Genomic DNA, 18,730 nt, shown 5'->3' on the forward strand with positions numbered 1-18,730 from the left:
GCAGCAACGACGAAGACCCAGAGGCACCGACAACACAACCAAACAAACTGCCGTGTCTGTTATGGCCGCCGTTGCTGTTTTTGATGAGGTTGAAAGCCAAACCGCTCAAGCGCCTCTCGTGGAGGTGTCTTGGAGAGCGGCCAACGACCGTGCCACTGCACCATCGCCAGAAGACGCCGCAAAGGCGCACCCGTCAGACTTTCAATGTTCATAACGTTTAGCAGCAAAATACCCTGCGGCCCACCGTACCACTGCAAGATCTGGGCACGGTGCGGCGGCGAGAGCGCCTCGTACGCTGTCAGTGACATCACGAGCCGAGAAACGGTCCTTCCAACAACCGTCAGCCCCATCAACTCCACACTACCGCCCACAAAGTGTTGCACCTCCTTGGCAGAGAGACGTAGCACGAGGCGGTATTCGCTCTTCAAGTGTCTCTCGAAACGCGCCTTTTCTGCAGCAGAATCAAATTGCATGCAGTCCAGCGCCCATGCGCAAATTCCACCTCGTCCACACCATCCCAACATATCTATTGGAAGCGGCGACTGGTCTGAATCGCCGGTGCTCATAACGTTGTTGGACACTGTGCCGTTGCCGTTGCCGCTGGCGGTGCTCCCACTCCTGTGGGGGGTCATTCCTTTCGGCAAAAAAGCAGAGAAACGAAATTGGTGTTCTTCAGGAATGTTAAGACACTCAGACGAGCACAACCGCGCAATGACAGCTGAATCTGCAGAAGTTAGTGCATACATAAAGCGACCATCGTGGGAAAAACAGACATCCATGCACCCGCGCAGGAACCTTCCTAAGGCCTGAAACTCCTCGCAAAGGTCAAAAACCTCCACGGATGGCCCATTGTTCTCCTTAGACGATGATCCTCGTTGGTACTTGAGGGGGTGCAGCATTCGACGCCAATGCAAAAATGGCATCTCATTGGGTGGAAGCGGATAAATAACTGCCACGTGTCGCAGCACTTGAGCAGAAGCTCCAGTGCATTTAAAAAATGTGTGCAATGAGATACTGCGGGCAATAAACATACTCAGAATTTCATGCATGTTACACAATGACTGCTGGCTTCCTTTCCCAATGAGGAGTGTAGCAAGTTTTATGCCGTGTATACCACACAGTGCCTTCAACAACCTTTTCTGATCTCGCACACAGGCCATATGATTCTCCTGATCCATAAAATGGGACGACCCTAGGGTCCCAACTAGTGGCCCCAGTGAACATGAGGTGTCTGTCAACACCGTAGAATGCGGTGAATGAGACTGAGCGTAGTATTCTGTAGACATCTGCTCACCCAAGCCCATCCCCTCTGTGTTCTTTACCACCTCCCTTTGTTTTTTCTCCTCGAAAGGAATACGCGCCGTACTGTCACCGTCGCTGTCGTCTGAGTCCTCCTCCTCGTCATCGTCATCCCTGTCACTCCCTGATTGCTCAATGACCTCGCACAGATCAATGCGTCCACTCAGGCGTAGTCGACGGCACTGCTTCTGCAGCTCAGTTATGAAACGCTCGGATTCCTTAAGCTTCGTCCTCAGCGACTGTCCGGCCTCCCGCTCCAGCCTCAATTCCTCCTGTAGAAGCGTGTTGGCCTCCGAAAGACGGTGAACGGATTGCACCCACATGTTGTCATCATGCTCTGCTTCTTCCTCACTCTCCGCAGCGGCGGTTCCGTGACGCGACCTCCAGCCCGCAAGCCGTGGATGCCGTCGCATTTCCTCAAGCTCGTGAGCCAACTTTATTTTTTCACCCCGCACCTCCTCAAGACGGCGGAGCGCCATCGTCAGTACATCCGTCTGACTGTTTAAAACGGGCACAGGCGGAGCGGCAGACGCAACAGCAGGGCGACCATCACCTGCCTTGCCTTTTTCCGACAACAGCAGCTCAATCGTTGAACGCAGTTGCTCAATGGTCGCTTTCATCGCTGCGAGTTCCCTCTCTTCGGGCCCAGTCTGAGGGGTTTGGACATCCTTCACACAGTTGCTGCTGCGATCATTCTTCAGAGCCATCAGACCTGCTATGATTTCCTCCATGATAGAGGCAATGTTCGTCATGTTAATATCCTCCCTTTTCAATTCATTCAAGGAATGTGAAGATGGCATGAGAGCTGCTAACCTCTCCACCTGGGTGTATACGATCTCCAGCACCGCGTCGCGGTCACGAAACCCTCGCTGGGCCCTCTCCTTCTGCCAATCTACTTCTTTTTTCAACATTAACATCGATCGACGGAGCTCCTGCAGCACCCCCTTCGTGTATGTCGATGGCGCGTCCCCCGACGGTCTCGCGACATCTTCGTGTTGGGCAGATGAATTGTCTCGAGAAGAGCCTAACTGGCATTGCGATGCCACCGCCGCCGCCATCTCCTCTGTGGCGTTCAGAATTTGCTGCAAATGTGCGCTGTGCTCCTTCTCATCCAGCAAGGATCTTTTGGTGCTAGTCAGAGACTGCTCCGTCTCGTGCAGTCTCTCCTTGAGCCTAAACAAACTGCCGCGTAGCTTGTCCATCTGCTTCGTGGCCAGCCGCATGACATTGGCACAGTAATCCGCATCCCTTCCAGTCAACACCTCGCCTTCTTCACCTGCCTTCATGGCGTTTAGGGTGATTTCCGCCTCGTCAACCTTAAACTCCTCATCCAGTGTGAAACTGAGCACCTCCGCCTCGCTGTGAATAGTGGCGAGATCGCTTTTTAGGCCCCGAACAGTCTTGCGCAATGCACTCAGGCGTTTGTCTGGATAGGCTGTGGCTAATACATTTGGTTCAAAGAAGAATGCCGCATGCCCTTGACTCCTTAAACTTGCCATGACCTCAGCAAAAAAAGCGGGTCCCTGCATCATAGAAATCCGTGCGGGTATCATCCTTGCCCAAACGTTCAAGAACTCTACAGTCTCTTGTAACGCAATGTGTTCCCTCTCAAAAAACTCATCCTGCAGGAGCACACGAAATGTAGGGTTTCTCACAGGGCGCCCAAAGCGATCCTCCACATGGGCAAAGCGAGTCATGCGGTGCTGCAAAGTGGCCTCCTGCAGCTGAACGGATTGCATCCGGCCCCGCAAAAGCTCCTTTTCAATCCGCATTCTCATTGCAAAGCACCACATCACTAGCGTCATAAACTCCAACTTGCACTCTAACATAATTAACATGCGCTGGTGACGCTCCTCCTCGTAAAGAGGTGGTTGATGGAGCCCAACACATTTTACTTGGAAATCGTCCACCGACGGGGGAATTCCCTCTCCGAAAGTTGTGTCTCCCAAATGCACGGAACGGGTGGCAGAGAGGGAATGCATAGAAGGGTTCTCAAACCTTCCACTGTTACTGCCAGGCGCCATGGAAAGCAAAAGAAGCACCTCACTCATTGCTTACTTTTATCAAATGTACACTCCTCCTCCCCACGCAAGGCGTCGCAATGCAAAATTTTACTTTACTAAATGATGGTAGATAAAACACTGTATGATATTCAGCGCGTGTCTCTGTCTGTGTGTGTGTTTGTTCGCTTGTGTAGCCGTCCTATGTCCCTTCCACCACAAACACATACACACACACGTGGTTCGCAGCGTGGTCGCCCTCACCCAGCAATCTCGACGGGAGAGAAAACAAAAACACCCTTAAAAAGGCAAATGGAGGACGGAGTAAACACAAACACACACGCAGCAAAAAAAAAAAAAAAAAAAGGAATTGCACACGTGGCCGTAAGAGAGAAGGAGCCAAAGAGAGAGTGGGAGATTGAGTGTACATTGGGAGAGGTGAGCACATGCGCACAGTAAGAGAAGAAGCCGGAGACCGGATGAGAAGGGAGCGAATTACAAATGAAGACGCAGGCGGAGAAAACTGCCATTCATTCAATTCATCCCCCACCGCAATTTTTTCGACCACTCACTGGCCGCGCCCAATTTGTCGGGCGAGCGGCGGAGGGAAAAAAGGGGTTAAATGTCGGCGTTGATAAATAAGGCCGCACGTATACAATACCAGCGGCCACAACACAATAACTGAACAGTCATAACTAAAATAATAATCGTCATAATAATAAAGATCAATTGTCCCGCAAGAAAAAAAAAAAAAAAAGACAGTCAATTTGGTTTCCGTTTGTAAGTAGTTGTAACTTCCATGCATGCACTCTCCCTTTCCCTTGCCCTAATGCCAATGAATGAGAAGAATCCATGGCCACTTGGCGGTGGCGTATCCGAGCCGTGCGTCACGACAGACAGCAGCATAGACCTCGCTGAATACCCACCCATGCGTTCAATCGTTGATAAATCCGGCACGATGCACCCACCCTCGCCGTACCACGCCATCAGTGTGGAGCGGTTATGCTCCGACAGTGAGCGGAGAGCGTGAGACGAGACGACAAGCCGCCGCCTCGTCGGCCCGTAATTCGGCGAGTAAGAGATGATCTCCACGCATTCACCGGCAAAATTCCTCACCTCCTCCCGTGTAAGGCGAATGACGGTGCGATACGTCTCGCGGAGGTGCAACATAAACGACTCCTTCTCCTCGTGTGAAGCAAACCGCATCTCATCCAATGCCCATGCGCAGACGCCAGCGCCAACCCAGCCAAGACTCGCATCAAGAGGAAAGGAAGAAGAATAATAGCAAAAACAGTTTGCAGACGGCACACCGAGTCGGCGGCGCAGCATCCCCACAACATGTAACATCAAAGTGCGTCTCGCATCGGTACACGTATCAGCGGTACCGCAACAACAATACATAAACTTGCCATCCGCTGAGAAGAAAACGGCGTTGCCCGTAAAATATACACCGGCCTTTTCGCCTTCAGCACGTAGATCGATGATGTCAAGCGCATCACGTGCCTCCCTGGCCTTTTCAACGAGTACAGACTCCAGATGCTCCTTTGGCACCTCGCCACGACGTTCAGGCGGTGTCGGGTAAAAAACGGTTGCCCGTTTCGTTGGCCGGGTCCCGTCCACGTCTATCCACTGATGCAGCGAGAGACTGTGCCCCGCATAAAGACTCAGAGGCCGCTGTGCGTATTGCTCGGCATCGCCTTCCGTGCAAAGACGAAGAAGGAGCGGACGCATACCCCATATGTCATTTAACATCATAACTAACTCCCGCTGCTCATGCAAGACTGCCTGGTGAATCTCGTAGGCATGGGATTCCATTACAAAACCCTTGGGGCCGACGTTTGCAGAGGGGGAAAATGACAATGACGGTGATAAACATTTTGGCGGTGTTAGCGGCGGTTTCATAAAATCAACTTCGCTAAGGCGACGGAGTACTTCCGGGGCTACTCGGGAGTCAACTGGACCCAACCGACGGCCCAAGGCATAGAAGTCAGCTCGTGTCTCCTCCAATCGGCACACCGCTACTGTCAATGCGTCAAACGTGTCATTTGTTGCCCCTGTTGAGTTCGCCTCATGAGCCGTGTGCATTCGCCGCATCTCCAGCTCGGTAATTCTCTCTTGCACGGCGTCTATCACTTCTTTTGGGGTGCAAAACACGCCATCCTCCTCACGGATCGCTGCATGCGCGATTTCGCTGCCCTCCTTGCAGCGTGCCTCCACATTGGCGCAGGCCGCTAAATCGTTCAGCGCCAAACAAACATCGTTTAGCGCCTTCTGTGTTGACCTCAGTCTCCCTGTCTGATGCTCCAGCACCCGCATTAACGCCTGTAGCCGGTCCTCTGCGAACTTCTGTGCCTCCTGAGCACGTATTAGCACTGGTGCATGCAACTCCGCAAGGCACTCTTGCATCTCCTTCATCAAAAACCCCGCCTGGTGCAGCGTACTTTGTGTGTCTACTGACTTTTCACCCTTCGCGGGGTGGAAGTGATGCTCCAAATGAAGCAGCCGCTGTAGTTGATACTTTGTTACTGCCTCTCTCATTGCAAGCTCACGCTCCCACCGCTGTTTTTCGCGCTGTAGGCATGTCAGATGACAACTAGTGATCCGGTACATGTAAACTTGACTCTCATCAAGTGCGATCAATTCGCGGAGAGCAGTTTCCGCCTCCACCAGCTCACACAGTCCGGCAGTCGCACCCCGACACTTCCCCCATCCGCTCTCCAAGAACTTGCGGATCCACTCATATAGTGCTGCATGGGCGTGCGATGCAGGCAATAAACCAGCGGAACTTTTCCGCGCCCCGCATGTTGTTTCCGTGTCGTCCGCAACCGGATCCCCTAAAATGTAAAACGCGCATGGCTCCACAAGGATGATGTCACTCATGATTGCTTCCTCCATTTGTCACACGTTTGCCGCGTCGGCCCCCATCGCGCAGTTTTCAAAAAATTAAAATAAAAAAAAAGAAAAATGAAAAAGTGATGGCAACAAATGAAATGTATTGAATCATTGCAAAAAAAAAAAAAATTTGCCTGACATGCGCTTTCTTTTTTATTTGTTTGTTTGTTGTTCGTTTTGATGAGAGCATACCAATTGTTTGACTCGTCCATTTGTTTTATCCCTCCCCTCCCGCCCAACACCGGGTCTATGGATGGGATATAAGAAAGAAACCGATCACACAAGAAGATGGGATGCATGATTTAAAATATATAAATGTATATATATATACTCGCATTTGGTGAAGCGGAGTAAAAAGTCATGGCCCGAGGTTGGAGCCCTTACTCCGCACCCGCTCCGCAATCTCGTTGAGCTGCAGCACATGCTTTGAAATCTGCCGCAGATGCTCACCAATCGCAGTGAATTCCCCCTCCAGCAGTTTGAAGTGTCGAGCGACGTCTTGGAAAGGCCTGTCGGTGAACCCCGCGTCGTTGCTCCATGGCGGCGGCCCCGCGTAACTAAAGCCCGGCGACGCCGAGTCCCCTGTGCCTGGGCCCCTGCTTTCCGACGGGGACCCGGGCGAAAAGCCACCGGACATCTTTGGCGGGTTTGCCACGTCTTTCTTCATGGACTTGGTGGCGTAGCTATTACTGCTGTTGTTCTCCCGCCCGAAGGAACGCGTTGTCGCCACGGTGGTGTTGCCCTCATCGCTGTTGTTGCTGCTGCTCGCACCCCCACCACCGCCCCCCGCGCAGGGTGCATCCGCGCTCGCAAGCATCATCGCCCGCATGAGGTGGTCCTCCGAGGTGCTCGCGCTTAGCAGCCCGCATGTCTTGTAGAAGACTTGTGTTTCAATGTCCGCAATCCTGCGGAGCTCACGGACGAAGTTCTCTTTTGTAGCGGCCGTCCCAAAGGCGTTCATTTGACCCGACGCAAAATCCTCCTCAATCTCGCGAAGTTCCGCCTCGACACTGTTAAACTCATTTTGCTGCATTCCTCTTTTTCTTCTTCCCGCTTGTTTGTTCGGGATTTTTGTGCGTTTCCCGAAATCGGCGCGGAGAAGAGAAAAGCAAGCACTCAACCGCAAGAAAAAAAAAAAAAAAAAGGAAGGAATTCACCACAACGGACTTCACAACACGGCAGCAGAGAAAACAACGTGCCCTCACTCACTCAAAGAGAGAAAGAAATGGCAATGTTCATGTATACACATGCATGCATAAAGTCCACGGAGAGAGAGGCGGTCTTTTTCATTCTCTCTCTATTTCGGTCTCACTCCGTCCCTCAGCCCTCACCTCCCCACTTCTCTATGCGACGTAGTTTTCCACGTTCAGGTTCGGCACCAGCTGACGCAGCACGACGTAACCTGCCAGCGACTCCTGCGTGATGGTGTCTATGGTCGAGCGGAGAACATTCACCCGCTCCTTCGCATCGCGAAGCTTCACCTCATCCCGTTGCCGCGCCTCGTCCTCCTGACTCAGCTGCAGCTCACATAGCTGCCTTTCACGAACCAATCGTTCTATTTGGGCGTCCAAGTCCTTCAATTCCACTCGCAACGCATCCTGTACAGTCTGGTGACGCTGCAGCATCTGTGCCACATCGCCCACTTCTTCTACGGCGCTCTGCAGCTCCTCGCGGTACACGCGCACACGGCGATGTGTACTCAGCAGCCGCCTGGCGTGTCGCTCCGCCACCTCCGCCGGCTCCCCGCTGCATTGGCTGTGGATGATCTCACGTATCTCTGCTGGAAGCGGCCCCTCTAAAACAGACAGCACATGGCTGCCACTTGGCGCAGTAGCTTGGCGCCCCTGGGGGAGGAGCGGGGACGAGGACTGAGTCCCTGCAGAGACGGCGTTACCGTGACTTGGGTCGAGTACCGTCGGCATTGCACCAAATTGAAAAGGGCACAAGGAAGAAACTGTCCGTGATGACACCGTCGTGGTGGTGGCGCTGGACAGGGCCTGTGGCGAGTCCACAAGATCGTTTTGTTGCTGCCGCCGCTGTTGTGATGGTCCGCCCGACGACAGACGCCCCGGTGCGGTCCCCTTCCGCCGTGGGTGGCCGGCGGGAGTGACGGAGCCGCTGATGACAAGACGGTCAGGCCGATGCATCCCAAGCGAGACAGACACACAAAAGGAAAAAATTAAAAAAGTGGGAAGTGTTCGGGACCCCCTCTTCACCCCCCCCTCCTTCTCCCTGCGCAACCAAATAGACGTGAAAAAAAAAAAAGAGAGAGAAGAAAACCACACATAGAAAAAAAAAGACAGGAAAAGAAAAAAAAAAAAAAAAAAGCCGGCCGGCCGCGTCATTGGCTGAAAAGATGTGAACAGAAGGGCACACAACGGCAGCAGCAGCAGCAGCAGCGGTTCTGGAGATGAAACAAAGAAAATATATATATATATATATATATATGAGGAGCAGGGCCAAAGCCATGCTAGGACAATCTTCTGGGCCGCTGACCGGACCCTGAAATTACTTAAGGAAACCAAACGATAAAGATGAGGAGGAGTCACTGCAGAGGCAGTTAATTGCCTCAATGTTTCCTCTGCCAAAAACTATAAATGATCTGTTGTCCACTCACGTGGCCTTTGCGCATAGCTAGGATTTGAAATATTTATTGCTTACAAAGTGGGCAGACTTTGGAGGTCGTCCTCCCACAAGACCCCACCGCGAGGCGGAGAAAGTCAAAAAAAGATGGTGGGAAGGCAAAAAGTAAAAATAAAACATTATTTCAGACGTCATCGGTTCCCTGCTCCGCCCCTACTAAAAGTCGTGGCCTTCCCAAAAATGCAGAAGATAGGAAAAGTGCCGTGGAGAAGTATGTACTCGTTTTATCGGGATATATACATTCATTAGGGCAGCCAGCTCTCCCGCGATCATTGTCTTCACAAGCTCCTAAAGGAAAAGAAAAAAAAAAATATTTTTTTTTTAAATACTAAAAAATAAATAAATAACCATGACGTTTCACTCCCTCCACCGCTCGTGAGAATGCCTTGAATGACCGCCCCACAGCGCGAAAACCCACAAATGGCAGAGGGGTTTGTTTTAATGAACACCGGCACTATTTCGCCAGTGTGCACAGTCAATAGGGAGGGAAGTTTACATCTTTGACATCGTGATGTGCGATATGTTGGACTCCATAAATTCATCCGATGTCTCGTGGAAGCCAAGGCGTTTGTAGAATTTTTTTACCGGCAACTTTGCGTGAAGAACGAGTGTCGAAATCCCCATCTTTTCCCTCGCGTACTTCTCCACCTCCTTCATGAGGAAGACCCCATACCCCTTACCGCGGTGCGGTCGCCGCACACACACACGCTCCACCTTCACAACGGGTGTGTCGTACGCATGGACTCCGCAGTGCCTGACCACACGAAGCCGCGCCGCTGCAATTGGCAAAGACTTCTTTTCTCCTCCCCGTTGTTTTTGATTGTCAGAGGCATCCTCGTCGTAGAGGACGAGGTGAATGGCGTACGCGTCATGGCTGTCGTGTTCCAGCGAGGCCGGCACACCCCGCTCCTGCATGAAAATGGAATCTCGAATTATTGCGGCGTCGCGAAAGACGTCGTTGTCTTTGCCCTGAGCAAAACGCACAACAAGTGGCATCACCGTCCTCTTCTGCAAAAAAAAAAAAAGAAAAAAAAAATGGATGGTAAACGCAAAAAATACAAGAAAAAAAACCACAAAAAAAGAAAAAGAAGACAAGACTTCTTCTCGATGCTGTTGTCCGGCCCATTGGAAACTGGCGTCATTCCAATCCATACTTTGACAGCATCCTTTCAATCCCGCAAACCTCCCGCTGCAGTCGTTCCACCTTCTTTACATCAATACCTGCCTTTTCGTATAAGTGTACTCGACGGCGGTGAGCCACCGTGTCGAGCATCGTCTCCCACGTCAACTCCCGTGCGTAGTAACAGTGAAAGACGATGCCCGCCCACACGACGGTGTAGCCAAGAAAGTAAGTCATCGGCTCCACAAGATTCCAATCAAACACAATAAACACCCAGCGGAAAAGCACAACAAACTGCGTCACAAGAAAGGCGAGAACGAGGCAACCTAACAGCGGGACATAGCGGTTGTCTACAACGGCGTCAATGCGGTGTTTTTCGGCCAGCAGCGGCGCCAGCTCCTCACGCTTCTGCCTCAAGAAGCGGCGGAGGTCACGTATAACATCATTGGCGCCTGAATCATCCCTCACCAGCACTTCGTTGAGAATTCGAGTGAAGGCAGTCGTATCGGTGACGACTGGGACGGTGCCGGATGTCGGGGGGCCGTACGAGTGAAACAACGCAATGGATTTCGGCGTCAAATCCTCCACCGGCACCGACAAGACGCCACGACGACATCCCCACGAGGAAAAACCGCAACGATGAAAGGCCGCACAGGGCAGATGGATGGAGCGCAGCAGCCGCAGCGCTCCTCCTCCCGCCACGACGGCTGTGCGCACTGGGCTCATCCACAAACGAGTGTGTATTCACGCAGGCAGCAGTGCCTCTTCACACTTCTCTAGAGGCTGTGGAGGTGCGCCGGGTTCCAAGTCGCAGAGCGAAAAAAAAAAAAAAAAAAAGAAGCCAAAGTCATGAGGGATCAAGCAAACACAAACATTAAAAAAAAAAAAACGGGAGAGAAGAAAAGAAATAAAAACAAATTCGACCCACCGCCCTTCGTTTTTGTTTGGTTTTGTTTCTTTTCATGTCCTTCTCACGGTCCCTCAATTTGGCTTGCACATCTTTCGGGATGATGGGACGTCGCTAATTTTCTAACGCAGTGCGTGTGAACATCGGCCGTGGAAGAGCCTGTCCACCCCTAAAATTAAATAACTGCTTCGTAATGGGTAATCTCCGCCGAAGGTCCCGCAGTGCACGATCACCAGAGTCCCTCGCGGTCTTCAACACGGCGTCGTGGATACGTTGCTCATGCTGCTGAATGACAACCATTACGGCGGCACACAAATCCCATGCATCCGGTAATCCCGTCGGATCAGCACCAGCCGTGAATATTTCCACAGGCCATTCGGGCAGTGGCGTGAGCGGCAACTCCTGCGCAACCTCCAGGTGCATGTTGCCGTCCTCGTAGTAGTGCGCGTAGACCTGTGTCTCGCCTTTGATGCAGACCTGCGCCTCAGACGACGTGTCCTTGGTGGGTTCCACAACAAAGATAGACTTCCACCGCCCAGACCACATGTTGCGCGGGAATTGATGCACCGCCGCGACCGCAATGACAAGCGATTGGCAATCCTCCCCGCCACTGTGGGAACGCGGCTGAAGAACGGCCATGCCTCCTGCGCTGGCAATAGATGTGCGGTGGTGGATGTCAACTAGGTTTCGTGCAGACCCCATCAGGTGGGACATCCCCCACTCCGCCTGCATCGCAGTCTCTTCCGCCTCCTCCCCAAAACATGCCTGCACATAACGGGAAATTTCCTGTTGAAGCAAAAACCGGGTGTGGCCGAGAGGCCCACCGTGAAGTCCTGTGGCCTGCCGCTCAATCTCCCTCAGCACCTCCGGCATTGTTGGCGCCACGGCAGAAGTAAACGGGATTACACGAACACACAGTTGTGCCACAGGATCAACCTCGATATACAGCTGCAGTGCCACATCAAAAAACACATGATTGAGTTCATCAAACCCCTCAGATGGCAAAATATCGGCGAAAGGATCAAACAGTTCCTGTTGCTGCTGTTGTTGCTGCGGAGGTGCCTGTGACTGTCCGCTGGCATAAGCCTCGCCAGTGGAGTCGTCCAATTCCACGCTTTGGTAGATCCCCTGCTTAAAGTTGGCACTCGTGGGAATAATCGTTGAACGCTGCTGTAAGAAGTATTCCCCCACCCCCTCTGTCACTTCACGGGCTTGTAGGCGACGTATCTTGGCGAAACGCTTTATACGTGTCACGAGGTGGTTCTGCCTCCCGGCCAAGAAAGAGACGTGGCTGCCTGCAACATTGGCACAGCTTTGGGGATCCACGAACCGCACTTTGCTCTCGTGCCGCTTGGCGTATGGGGCTGCCAAAGTAAAAGGCGTCAAATGACGCATATGGTGTTCCATGCAAAGACGTGGGACGACCTCAAAGAAGAGAAGATCATCGCCTGTCAACACACGTAGTGCCTTTAAAACACTCGTTAGCTCGCCGGGTGGCGCAGCAAGAATAAATTGACGTAAGATGTCGGCGGGGTCAACTGCCTCCCTCACAGCAGACTCATGCGACGACATCGAAACTGCTCCGCAGGACCGTGACGCCGTTCCTCCCCCATCAGCGTACATTGAGCACAACGATGTACAAAAAGCATGGTAGATTGGAGCAAGCAAAAAGAACAAAAAGAAAAGAAAAAGAGAAGCTAGGGGAGAAGACAGAAACCAGCATAACGGCACGTAAAATGTGTCCAGATGCCCTTCCATAACAACCACGAGATTGTGAGAAGCGGCAATCCCTCTCGTTACAAGGGCACACACACACGCCTTCTCGAGGGGCTCCTTGCTTCAGGAATCCAATTTCACCCCAGAGATGAAGGCGCCGCTGACGACGCCAAGTCCAAGCCCCATAAACGACCGAAAAAACATCCCGCCACTGTTCCACGTCAGTAGCATGCCAAGGACGCCATAACTTCCCAGACGACTCGCGGTCCGCAGCCAACGCTGCTCCTCGGGTGACTGTCGCAATTTCATTGCCGCGCTCACTAATGCATCCACCTGCTGCTTGCTGTAGAGCTGATAAAAACTGGCATCCTCCACCTCAGCCGCCTGCCTCCCAACACTCAAGACACCGTTACGATCCAAGAACTCCTCGTAGGATGATCTGCAATCCGAAGCGGGTGCTTTGGAGAGAATAAGGAGATTCCGCCACGAACGACGCTTTTGCGCCGCCTCTTCCTCCTCTCTTTGCCTCTGCATGTGTTGCTTCCATGCCATGACTGCTCTGCCACGTTCGCGTTTTGCCTCACGCGTGACATTTTCCTCTGAGCACGCCACGCGTCCATCGTAGAAGCAGGCATACGCCAACCCAACAGAAATGCCAATTGGGGTGCTGTACCCTGCGCTCGGGTAAAAGTAATGGTGCAGCCTCGCCAAGGGGCGGTCGGCAAAGGGCAGACGGGGACGATGATAACCATAAAAATACAAAATCGACAAAAGATACCCGAGAGAGACCGTGTAACGGATGCCTTGTAACATGCGGGACTCCATAAGAATGGCCCCTGGCTGCTCGCTGCTGCGCTCGCACTGCATGAAGAGGGGATAATCATGCGGATTGATCCGATAAAACATGATGGAAAGCCTGTCCATCCCACCCGCTGCTTCCTTCTTTCGTCTTGTCTTGTCTCCCTTTAGAATGCAAGGGAAAAAATCACCACATGCATCTGACGTCAATGGGTAAGAAAGAGAAAGAAAAAAAAAAGAGAAAAACGCACGGAAGTACGCAGAGAGTTCTCCCTGCAGTCACAAGGCCCTTTTCTTCATTATTTTATTATTATTTCAATGTGCGCACCGCACCCATGCACCCGCCTCTCCACACTGAAAAAAAAAAAACATTAAAAAAGAAGGAAAAAAAAAAAGGTGTCTCTCTGTCTCCCTCTCTCTCTTTTTAATTTCTTTTTATTTCTTTTAGATCTTGGTTTGCGTCTACGCTGTTTCCCCCCACACACACACGCACACACACACACACACCCACTCCGTCTATTCATCCATCCGTGTGCCTACACACTCTCAGTCTCACTCTCTCACGCAACACCCTTCTCTTCCTCCCCTCCCCGCTGCGAGCCGTCGGCAGCCCAAAAGGGGGGCGGTGGAGAAGAAGACAAAACAATGCGATGCACTTAATTGGGAATTATTCCTTCCTCTCTTTCCCTCTCTCTCTCTCTCTGTCTGTCTGTCTGTCTGTCTGTCTCGCCCGCTACAACCACCACCATCGCCGCGCTCCCCCCTCCCGTCTGTCGGTTGATTTCATGCAGAAAGAGAAAGAGAGGGGGGCAGTCAAACCAAAAAAAAAAAAAAAGTTCCTGTTGTACCTTTTTTTTTTTCTTTTTTCCTTTTTTTTTATTGTCGTGGATTTTTCTTCTCCAGCACTTCATAAAGATTTCGTGTCGGATTCATTTTTGCATGTATTCTCCCCCCCAGTTCCCACTTCCCCCCGTCACCGTGCAGATGTATAAATAAACGGACGTGTGTATTTGTGTGTGAATGGATGGATGGATGTATTTATTTATTTTACAAAGGCACAGACAAAACAACAACAACAACAACAACAAGAGAAAAAAAAAAAAAAAGGCACATAAAATAAAATAAAAAAGGTGTGAGATAAAAAAAGAGAGAGAAACACACAAGAAGAAGAAGGAGGGTGCACACTTGGGTATTGCGCCAGCGCAACCACGCACAAAACCAGCAATGATATATATATGTATATATATTTATACATATAGAGAGAGAAGGAAAAGTAAAATTGGCCGTTGGTTCCTCCTCCGACCCCTCACACAGACACACACACAAAAAAAAAAAAAAAAAAGGAGGAGCGGGAACAAAAGGGAAGAGACGCAGTCGCAGAAAAGGTACCGAGGCGACCAACCGGCCCTATTTTAATCCATTGTGGCAAAAAACACAAGAAAACACTCACCCAATGCCCTTAAAATAAGGCGACGCGGACATGCATGTGGGCATTAAGTGTCTGTGTGTCGGTGTGCTCCTTGCATGGACATGCCTCACCCCTCCCCACCCGTCCTCGTCAGGTAGCAAACTGAAAAAAAAAAAAAACCTGCCTCGCTTCCCTTCGTTCCCCGCCTCAGGGATATCTACAGCCCTCACGCCAATAAATACACATACACACACACACACACACACAGTTTCCCTCTCCTGTGTATTGGTCTGCCGCAGGTACTTCGTTTGTGTTTTTTTTGTCGTTGTTGTTGGTGTTTTTCCTTTTCCCTCATCCTTCTCATGCTCCTTATTGGGATCTGTTCGTTCCTTTTCGGCAATCACGAAGACGCGATATGCGCATGGGGGAAAAAACTTTATACATCCGTATTCAACAAGGCTGCACGGTACAAAAACAACAACAACAACAATGTTTCTAGCCATTCCCCCAAATGACCTCCACGCGCATATATTATACACATACATGCATGCATACTGATATAGTTTTATAAACACCCTTTTCTCAGCTCATATCGTGACAAAACCCTTTACAGTACCGCTCCGCAATGGGACCCCCGCGACACGCTGGAACAAACACTTGTCCCGTCTCCTCATTCACCACGACATCTTCAACGACGCGGGCGATTCGACCCTGTATCTTCTGGCAGTAACGCAGCAGAGCCGCACTCTTCGCACGCACTGTCTCCATTATTTCTGCAACTTCGTCAAGTAGCGCCATTAGCCCAAAGTCGGCTGCACTCACGGTGTCTCCAGAATCATGAGATGCAAACAGCAACGGCGTGGCGTCGGTCCGCTCGGCGTATTGCACGTATAGACCAAAAAGCAGCACCCACTGTGTGGTTCGTTCCGTACTAGTCGTATCCCCATCACTGTTACGGCTCATCTCTCGCGAGCCTAAAGAACTACTGCGATCGTATACAACTGAACTCGCTGTCGCTGCTGCCGACATTCGCCCTGTACAACTCTCCTGCTGAGAAGAGAGAATAACGGAACGCAGCTGTGTGCATTCCCCGTGTACATCCTCCAAAAAGAGACGCCAATCCACTACCTGCTGTTCCAGAGCTTTAAAGTTGTCTTTACGGAACGCACGCGGCTGTTCATCGCAGTGGAACACGAGCTCTTCAAGGCACTCCAGGCACTCGTAGAGGAGGTGCATAGAGACACGTTCCCAATACAACATCCCACGCAGTTTTGTAGCGTCAATAAAGAATTTCTCAGTTGGAATTGAGAAAAACCCTCCAATGGTCTCCTTCGCAACTCCCATTTGAAGATTTTGCTCTGCCGCTTTAAGTGATTCACGAATGCGTGAAGCGACAGACTCCAACTCCAGGCCGATGCTGACCAAACGTGCCGAGTCGCTTCGTATCGTCTCAGCGGCAGCGGGTACCACCAAGATACTGGCGTTACCGCCTTTGTTGCTCTTTTTTATATCGGCGCTGTTGGGGTTCTTCCCCCCGCCGCTGTGCATCGCCTTCTCTGTGGAAGAGAGAAGAGCGGTGGGGACGCTGGTGCGCCTGGGGCCCGCCATGTTGCTACCCACCATGCCCTCCCTACTTTCAATATCACCCAGAAGGGCCTCCGCCATTACCATAACGGATTCTTTCCGACAGACATCCACCATAACCTGCGCCTCGCGCAAGTGCCAGAGGACGGCAAACTGCATAAAGTCCTGGAAAAGATCAGGTTTGGCCCCACTCTCGTACGGTACGTATATAACCTTCTGCGTCTCCTCCAGGCGGCTCCAGAATTTCCCAACATCCTTCACAAATTCCTCAACGGAGGCGATTTGATCTTCAACGATGCCTCGCATTCGTTGCGGTCGCATAGACAAAACAGACGTCACGGTAGGCCTTGAGAAGTGCGAGCGTGTGGTTAAAAGGGTGCTCCCGTTTTGAGCCGAAGCACGCGATGTGTCGAGGACTTGATCGTTATGTGCGTTTCCAGATGATAAATCATAGGGGACACGTCGTGCGATGTCGTCACCGTGCAAGACCTGCTGAGTGGAGAATAAGCGGGAGATCAGTGTCACAAAACTTCCCATCGCCTCCGTAATCTCCTTGGGGGAACTTGAGACAGACACCTGTTCGATCTGCTGCAGTGATTGGTTAAGAAGCTGAATGTGCCGCTGGGCGTGCACATGGGCGGAGGAATCACAGCTAGCATCGGATGAAATGACGGCCGCGGCAGCATCCGCATCCTCGAGTAATCGCTGTGCATGTGTGCGAATGGCCTGTTCCACGCGTACGATCCCATTGATGAGTGCTGCGTTACGTTCTACAATGCGTGTATTGTGGCGCTGCAAGCTTTCTAGCTGTCGCCGGTGGGACTCCCTCTCACCCTGTCCAGATCTCGTGATTTGCGCAACCCAGCGCAGCAATGATTCTGGTGCAATTTCTGACCCGCCAACAGAACCCGCCGTCTCCTCCGCCTTGCTGCTATTCATAATTTCCGTCACGGCATTTGCCCGCTTCTCTACCACGGATGGGGATGTTGCCGCAACACTGCCAACATTGTCACGTCTTCCAGAGTTGTCACGGAGACGCGTGGAGTTCGGTACAGAAGATAGTAACGAAGCGGCTGCAGTCTTACGCAGGCGCTCCACGGCCGTAGCAATGACACGACCCTCGAGTGAATGGTAATCCCGCTCAATATTTTCCATCTCCTCCTCATCGAGGTTGAGTCCTAGCTGGTTATTCATTGCCATGCGAGAGACTAAAGCGTGTAACTTGGAGAAGTCGTCTAGCAGGGGGCGTGGAGCACTTATTTGGGCAAACAATGCCTTCAGATCCTCTGTTTTGTTTTCAATTTTCGTTAGTGATGTCAATAGTTCCGGGGGCGTTGTAAGTTGCACCGCAACGCTTCTCTCTGCGCTACCGTTGATGCCACTTTTGCTAGGATTACGGCTATCCTCTGAATAGATGGCAGTCGACGTCCTCATGGCAGGGGTAGTGCTCTGACTTCTGCTGCTGACAGCAGTGTTGGCGGCAGCGGCGGCGTTATTACTATTGCTATTTTGTATTGGTGTAAAATTCTGGGAGAATGGGGCGGAAGGACTGTGCTGATGGCGCTGGCGTTGGTTGTTGCCATCCGCCCTTGAGGAGGTCACGGCGGCACGCTGAGGGTGCCCACTGCTCAAGTTGCTTTCCTCACGCATCACGCTGCCCCGCTTGCCTGTGGCAAACACGATCGGATACGGCGAAAGCGCTGACGTCGGTGTGGAAGTGGCGGCAGCAAAAGAAGGCGAGGGCGCGTGCTGCGACGCCGCCACCGGACGCCGTGTGCTCGGAGCTTCGAGTGTAATTTTTCTCTGTTGCGGGATCGACGTCACGCCCCCACTCCTGCAGAACGCCTTGGAGTCCTCGTAGCTGAACACGGAGAGATACCGCTCTGACCGCCCCGCCTCCTGCGCCACGACGGCAAACGGAACGGCGGTAAGAAATCGCATGCGGACGGGTGTGACACTGCCTCCCAGTGGACCTCCGCGAAAGAGTAGCGACGGCACGTGCGGATCGCTGAGGTCGATGAGACCAATCGCCTCCTTCGTGCACTGCAGCCACTCGCCGTAGCCGGTCACAAGCGCCGTGTTCTCCAGGAATGTCATAGAGCTGATGGTGGCGTTGATGACGACAGGCATGCCACACGTTGACGGATCAATGGCGGCAAGGCTACGGGTGAGCGCAACATAAATGAGATTGGCCGACTCGTAGTAGGTGATGAAACGCATCTCACTTCGCATACGGAGAGTGTTCTCTGGTTTTTCAGGAGATGGATGCGCCAATTGTACATTATTCCCGGCGGCGTCAAAGACGCGAATATACGCGTCATCGCTGATCGTCCACACCTGCTTTACACTGCGCACGTAACAGA

General features: G+C 52.0%; 9 protein-coding genes across 9 annotated transcripts, besides 22 other annotated features; all 9 read right to left on the reverse strand.

Annotated features, from left to right (window-relative positions):
* Nucleotides 1-4,870: part of a sequence feature (heterozygous, non-Esmeraldo-like haplotype) that runs on past the window's edge.
* Tc00.1047053506177.60 (uncharacterized protein) lies at nt 60-3,350 on the reverse strand (the record flags this gene model as incomplete). Its single annotated transcript, XM_808843.1, has 1 exon — nt 60-3,350. The coding sequence occupies one exon, from the start codon at nt 3,348-3,350 to the stop codon at nt 60-62; it is 3,291 nt and encodes a 1,096-aa protein (XP_813936.1).
* Nucleotides 4,062-6,194, reverse strand: Tc00.1047053506177.70 (uncharacterized protein; the record flags this gene model as incomplete). The annotated part of the gene is made up of 1 exon (XM_808844.1): nt 4,062-6,194. The coding sequence occupies one exon, from the start codon at nt 6,192-6,194 to the stop codon at nt 4,062-4,064; it is 2,133 nt and encodes a 710-aa protein (XP_813937.1).
* Nucleotides 4,871-5,060: a sequence feature (areas merged during assembly that could not be assigned to a particular haplotype. This can correspond to areas where the two haplotypes were merged or to regions with more than two copies in the genome that were merged during assembly.).
* Nucleotides 5,061-12,511: a sequence feature (heterozygous, non-Esmeraldo-like haplotype).
* Nucleotides 6,237-6,258: a sequence feature (AT_rich).
* Nucleotides 6,492-6,521: a sequence feature (AT_rich).
* Tc00.1047053506177.80 (hypothetical protein, conserved) lies at nt 6,550-7,224 on the reverse strand (the record flags this gene model as incomplete). The annotated part of the gene is made up of 1 exon (XM_808845.1): nt 6,550-7,224. One exon carries the CDS (start codon nt 7,222-7,224, stop codon nt 6,550-6,552), a length of 675 nt encoding a protein of 224 aa, XP_813938.1.
* Nucleotides 7,535-8,338, reverse strand: Tc00.1047053506177.90 (hypothetical protein, conserved; the record flags this gene model as incomplete). The annotated part of the gene is made up of 1 exon (XM_808846.1): nt 7,535-8,338. The coding sequence occupies one exon, from the start codon at nt 8,336-8,338 to the stop codon at nt 7,535-7,537; it is 804 nt and encodes a 267-aa protein (XP_813939.1).
* Nucleotides 8,445-8,518: a sequence feature (A-rich).
* Nucleotides 8,567-8,591: a microsatellite.
* Nucleotides 8,616-8,639: a microsatellite.
* Nucleotides 8,667-9,124: a mobile genetic element.
* Nucleotides 9,135-9,181: a sequence feature (AT_rich).
* Tc00.1047053506177.100 (actyltransferase-like, putative) lies at nt 9,327-9,830 on the reverse strand (the record flags this gene model as incomplete). Its single annotated transcript, XM_808847.1, has 1 exon — nt 9,327-9,830. One exon carries the CDS (start codon nt 9,828-9,830, stop codon nt 9,327-9,329), a length of 504 nt encoding a protein of 167 aa, XP_813940.1.
* Nucleotides 9,847-9,870: a microsatellite.
* Tc00.1047053506177.110 (hypothetical protein, conserved) lies at nt 9,973-10,680 on the reverse strand (the record flags this gene model as incomplete). The annotated part of the gene is made up of 1 exon (XM_808848.1): nt 9,973-10,680. The coding sequence occupies one exon, from the start codon at nt 10,678-10,680 to the stop codon at nt 9,973-9,975; it is 708 nt and encodes a 235-aa protein (XP_813941.1).
* Nucleotides 10,773-10,872: a sequence feature (A-rich).
* Tc00.1047053506177.120 (uncharacterized protein) lies at nt 10,976-12,619 on the reverse strand (the record flags this gene model as incomplete). The annotated part of the gene is made up of 1 exon (XM_808849.1): nt 10,976-12,619. The coding sequence occupies one exon, from the start codon at nt 12,617-12,619 to the stop codon at nt 10,976-10,978; it is 1,644 nt and encodes a 547-aa protein (XP_813942.1).
* Nucleotides 12,512-12,563: a sequence feature (areas merged during assembly that could not be assigned to a particular haplotype. This can correspond to areas where the two haplotypes were merged or to regions with more than two copies in the genome that were merged during assembly.).
* Nucleotides 12,564-18,730: a sequence feature (heterozygous, non-Esmeraldo-like haplotype).
* Tc00.1047053506177.130 (hypothetical protein, conserved) lies at nt 12,701-13,501 on the reverse strand (the record flags this gene model as incomplete). The annotated part of the gene is made up of 1 exon (XM_808850.1): nt 12,701-13,501. The coding sequence occupies one exon, from the start codon at nt 13,499-13,501 to the stop codon at nt 12,701-12,703; it is 801 nt and encodes a 266-aa protein (XP_813943.1).
* Nucleotides 13,733-13,770: a sequence feature (A-rich).
* Nucleotides 13,854-13,886: a microsatellite.
* Nucleotides 14,064-14,102: a microsatellite.
* Nucleotides 14,225-14,253: a microsatellite.
* Nucleotides 14,441-14,463: a microsatellite.
* Nucleotides 14,465-14,547: a sequence feature (A-rich).
* Nucleotides 14,603-14,633: a microsatellite.
* Nucleotides 15,024-15,050: a microsatellite.
* Nucleotides 15,366-18,730, reverse strand: Tc00.1047053506177.150 (hypothetical protein, conserved; the record flags this gene model as incomplete). Its single annotated transcript, XM_808851.1, has 1 exon — nt 15,366-18,730. A coding segment is annotated over one exon (3,365 nt), but the record flags the coding sequence as incomplete, so codon positions are not given.

The sequence above is a fragment of the Trypanosoma cruzi genome, genomic scaffold (assembly GCF_000209065.1).
Source record: "Trypanosoma cruzi strain CL Brener 1047053516303 genomic scaffold, whole genome shotgun sequence".
In the NCBI taxonomy this organism is placed as follows: domain Eukaryota; phylum Euglenozoa; class Kinetoplastea; order Trypanosomatida; family Trypanosomatidae; genus Trypanosoma; species Trypanosoma cruzi.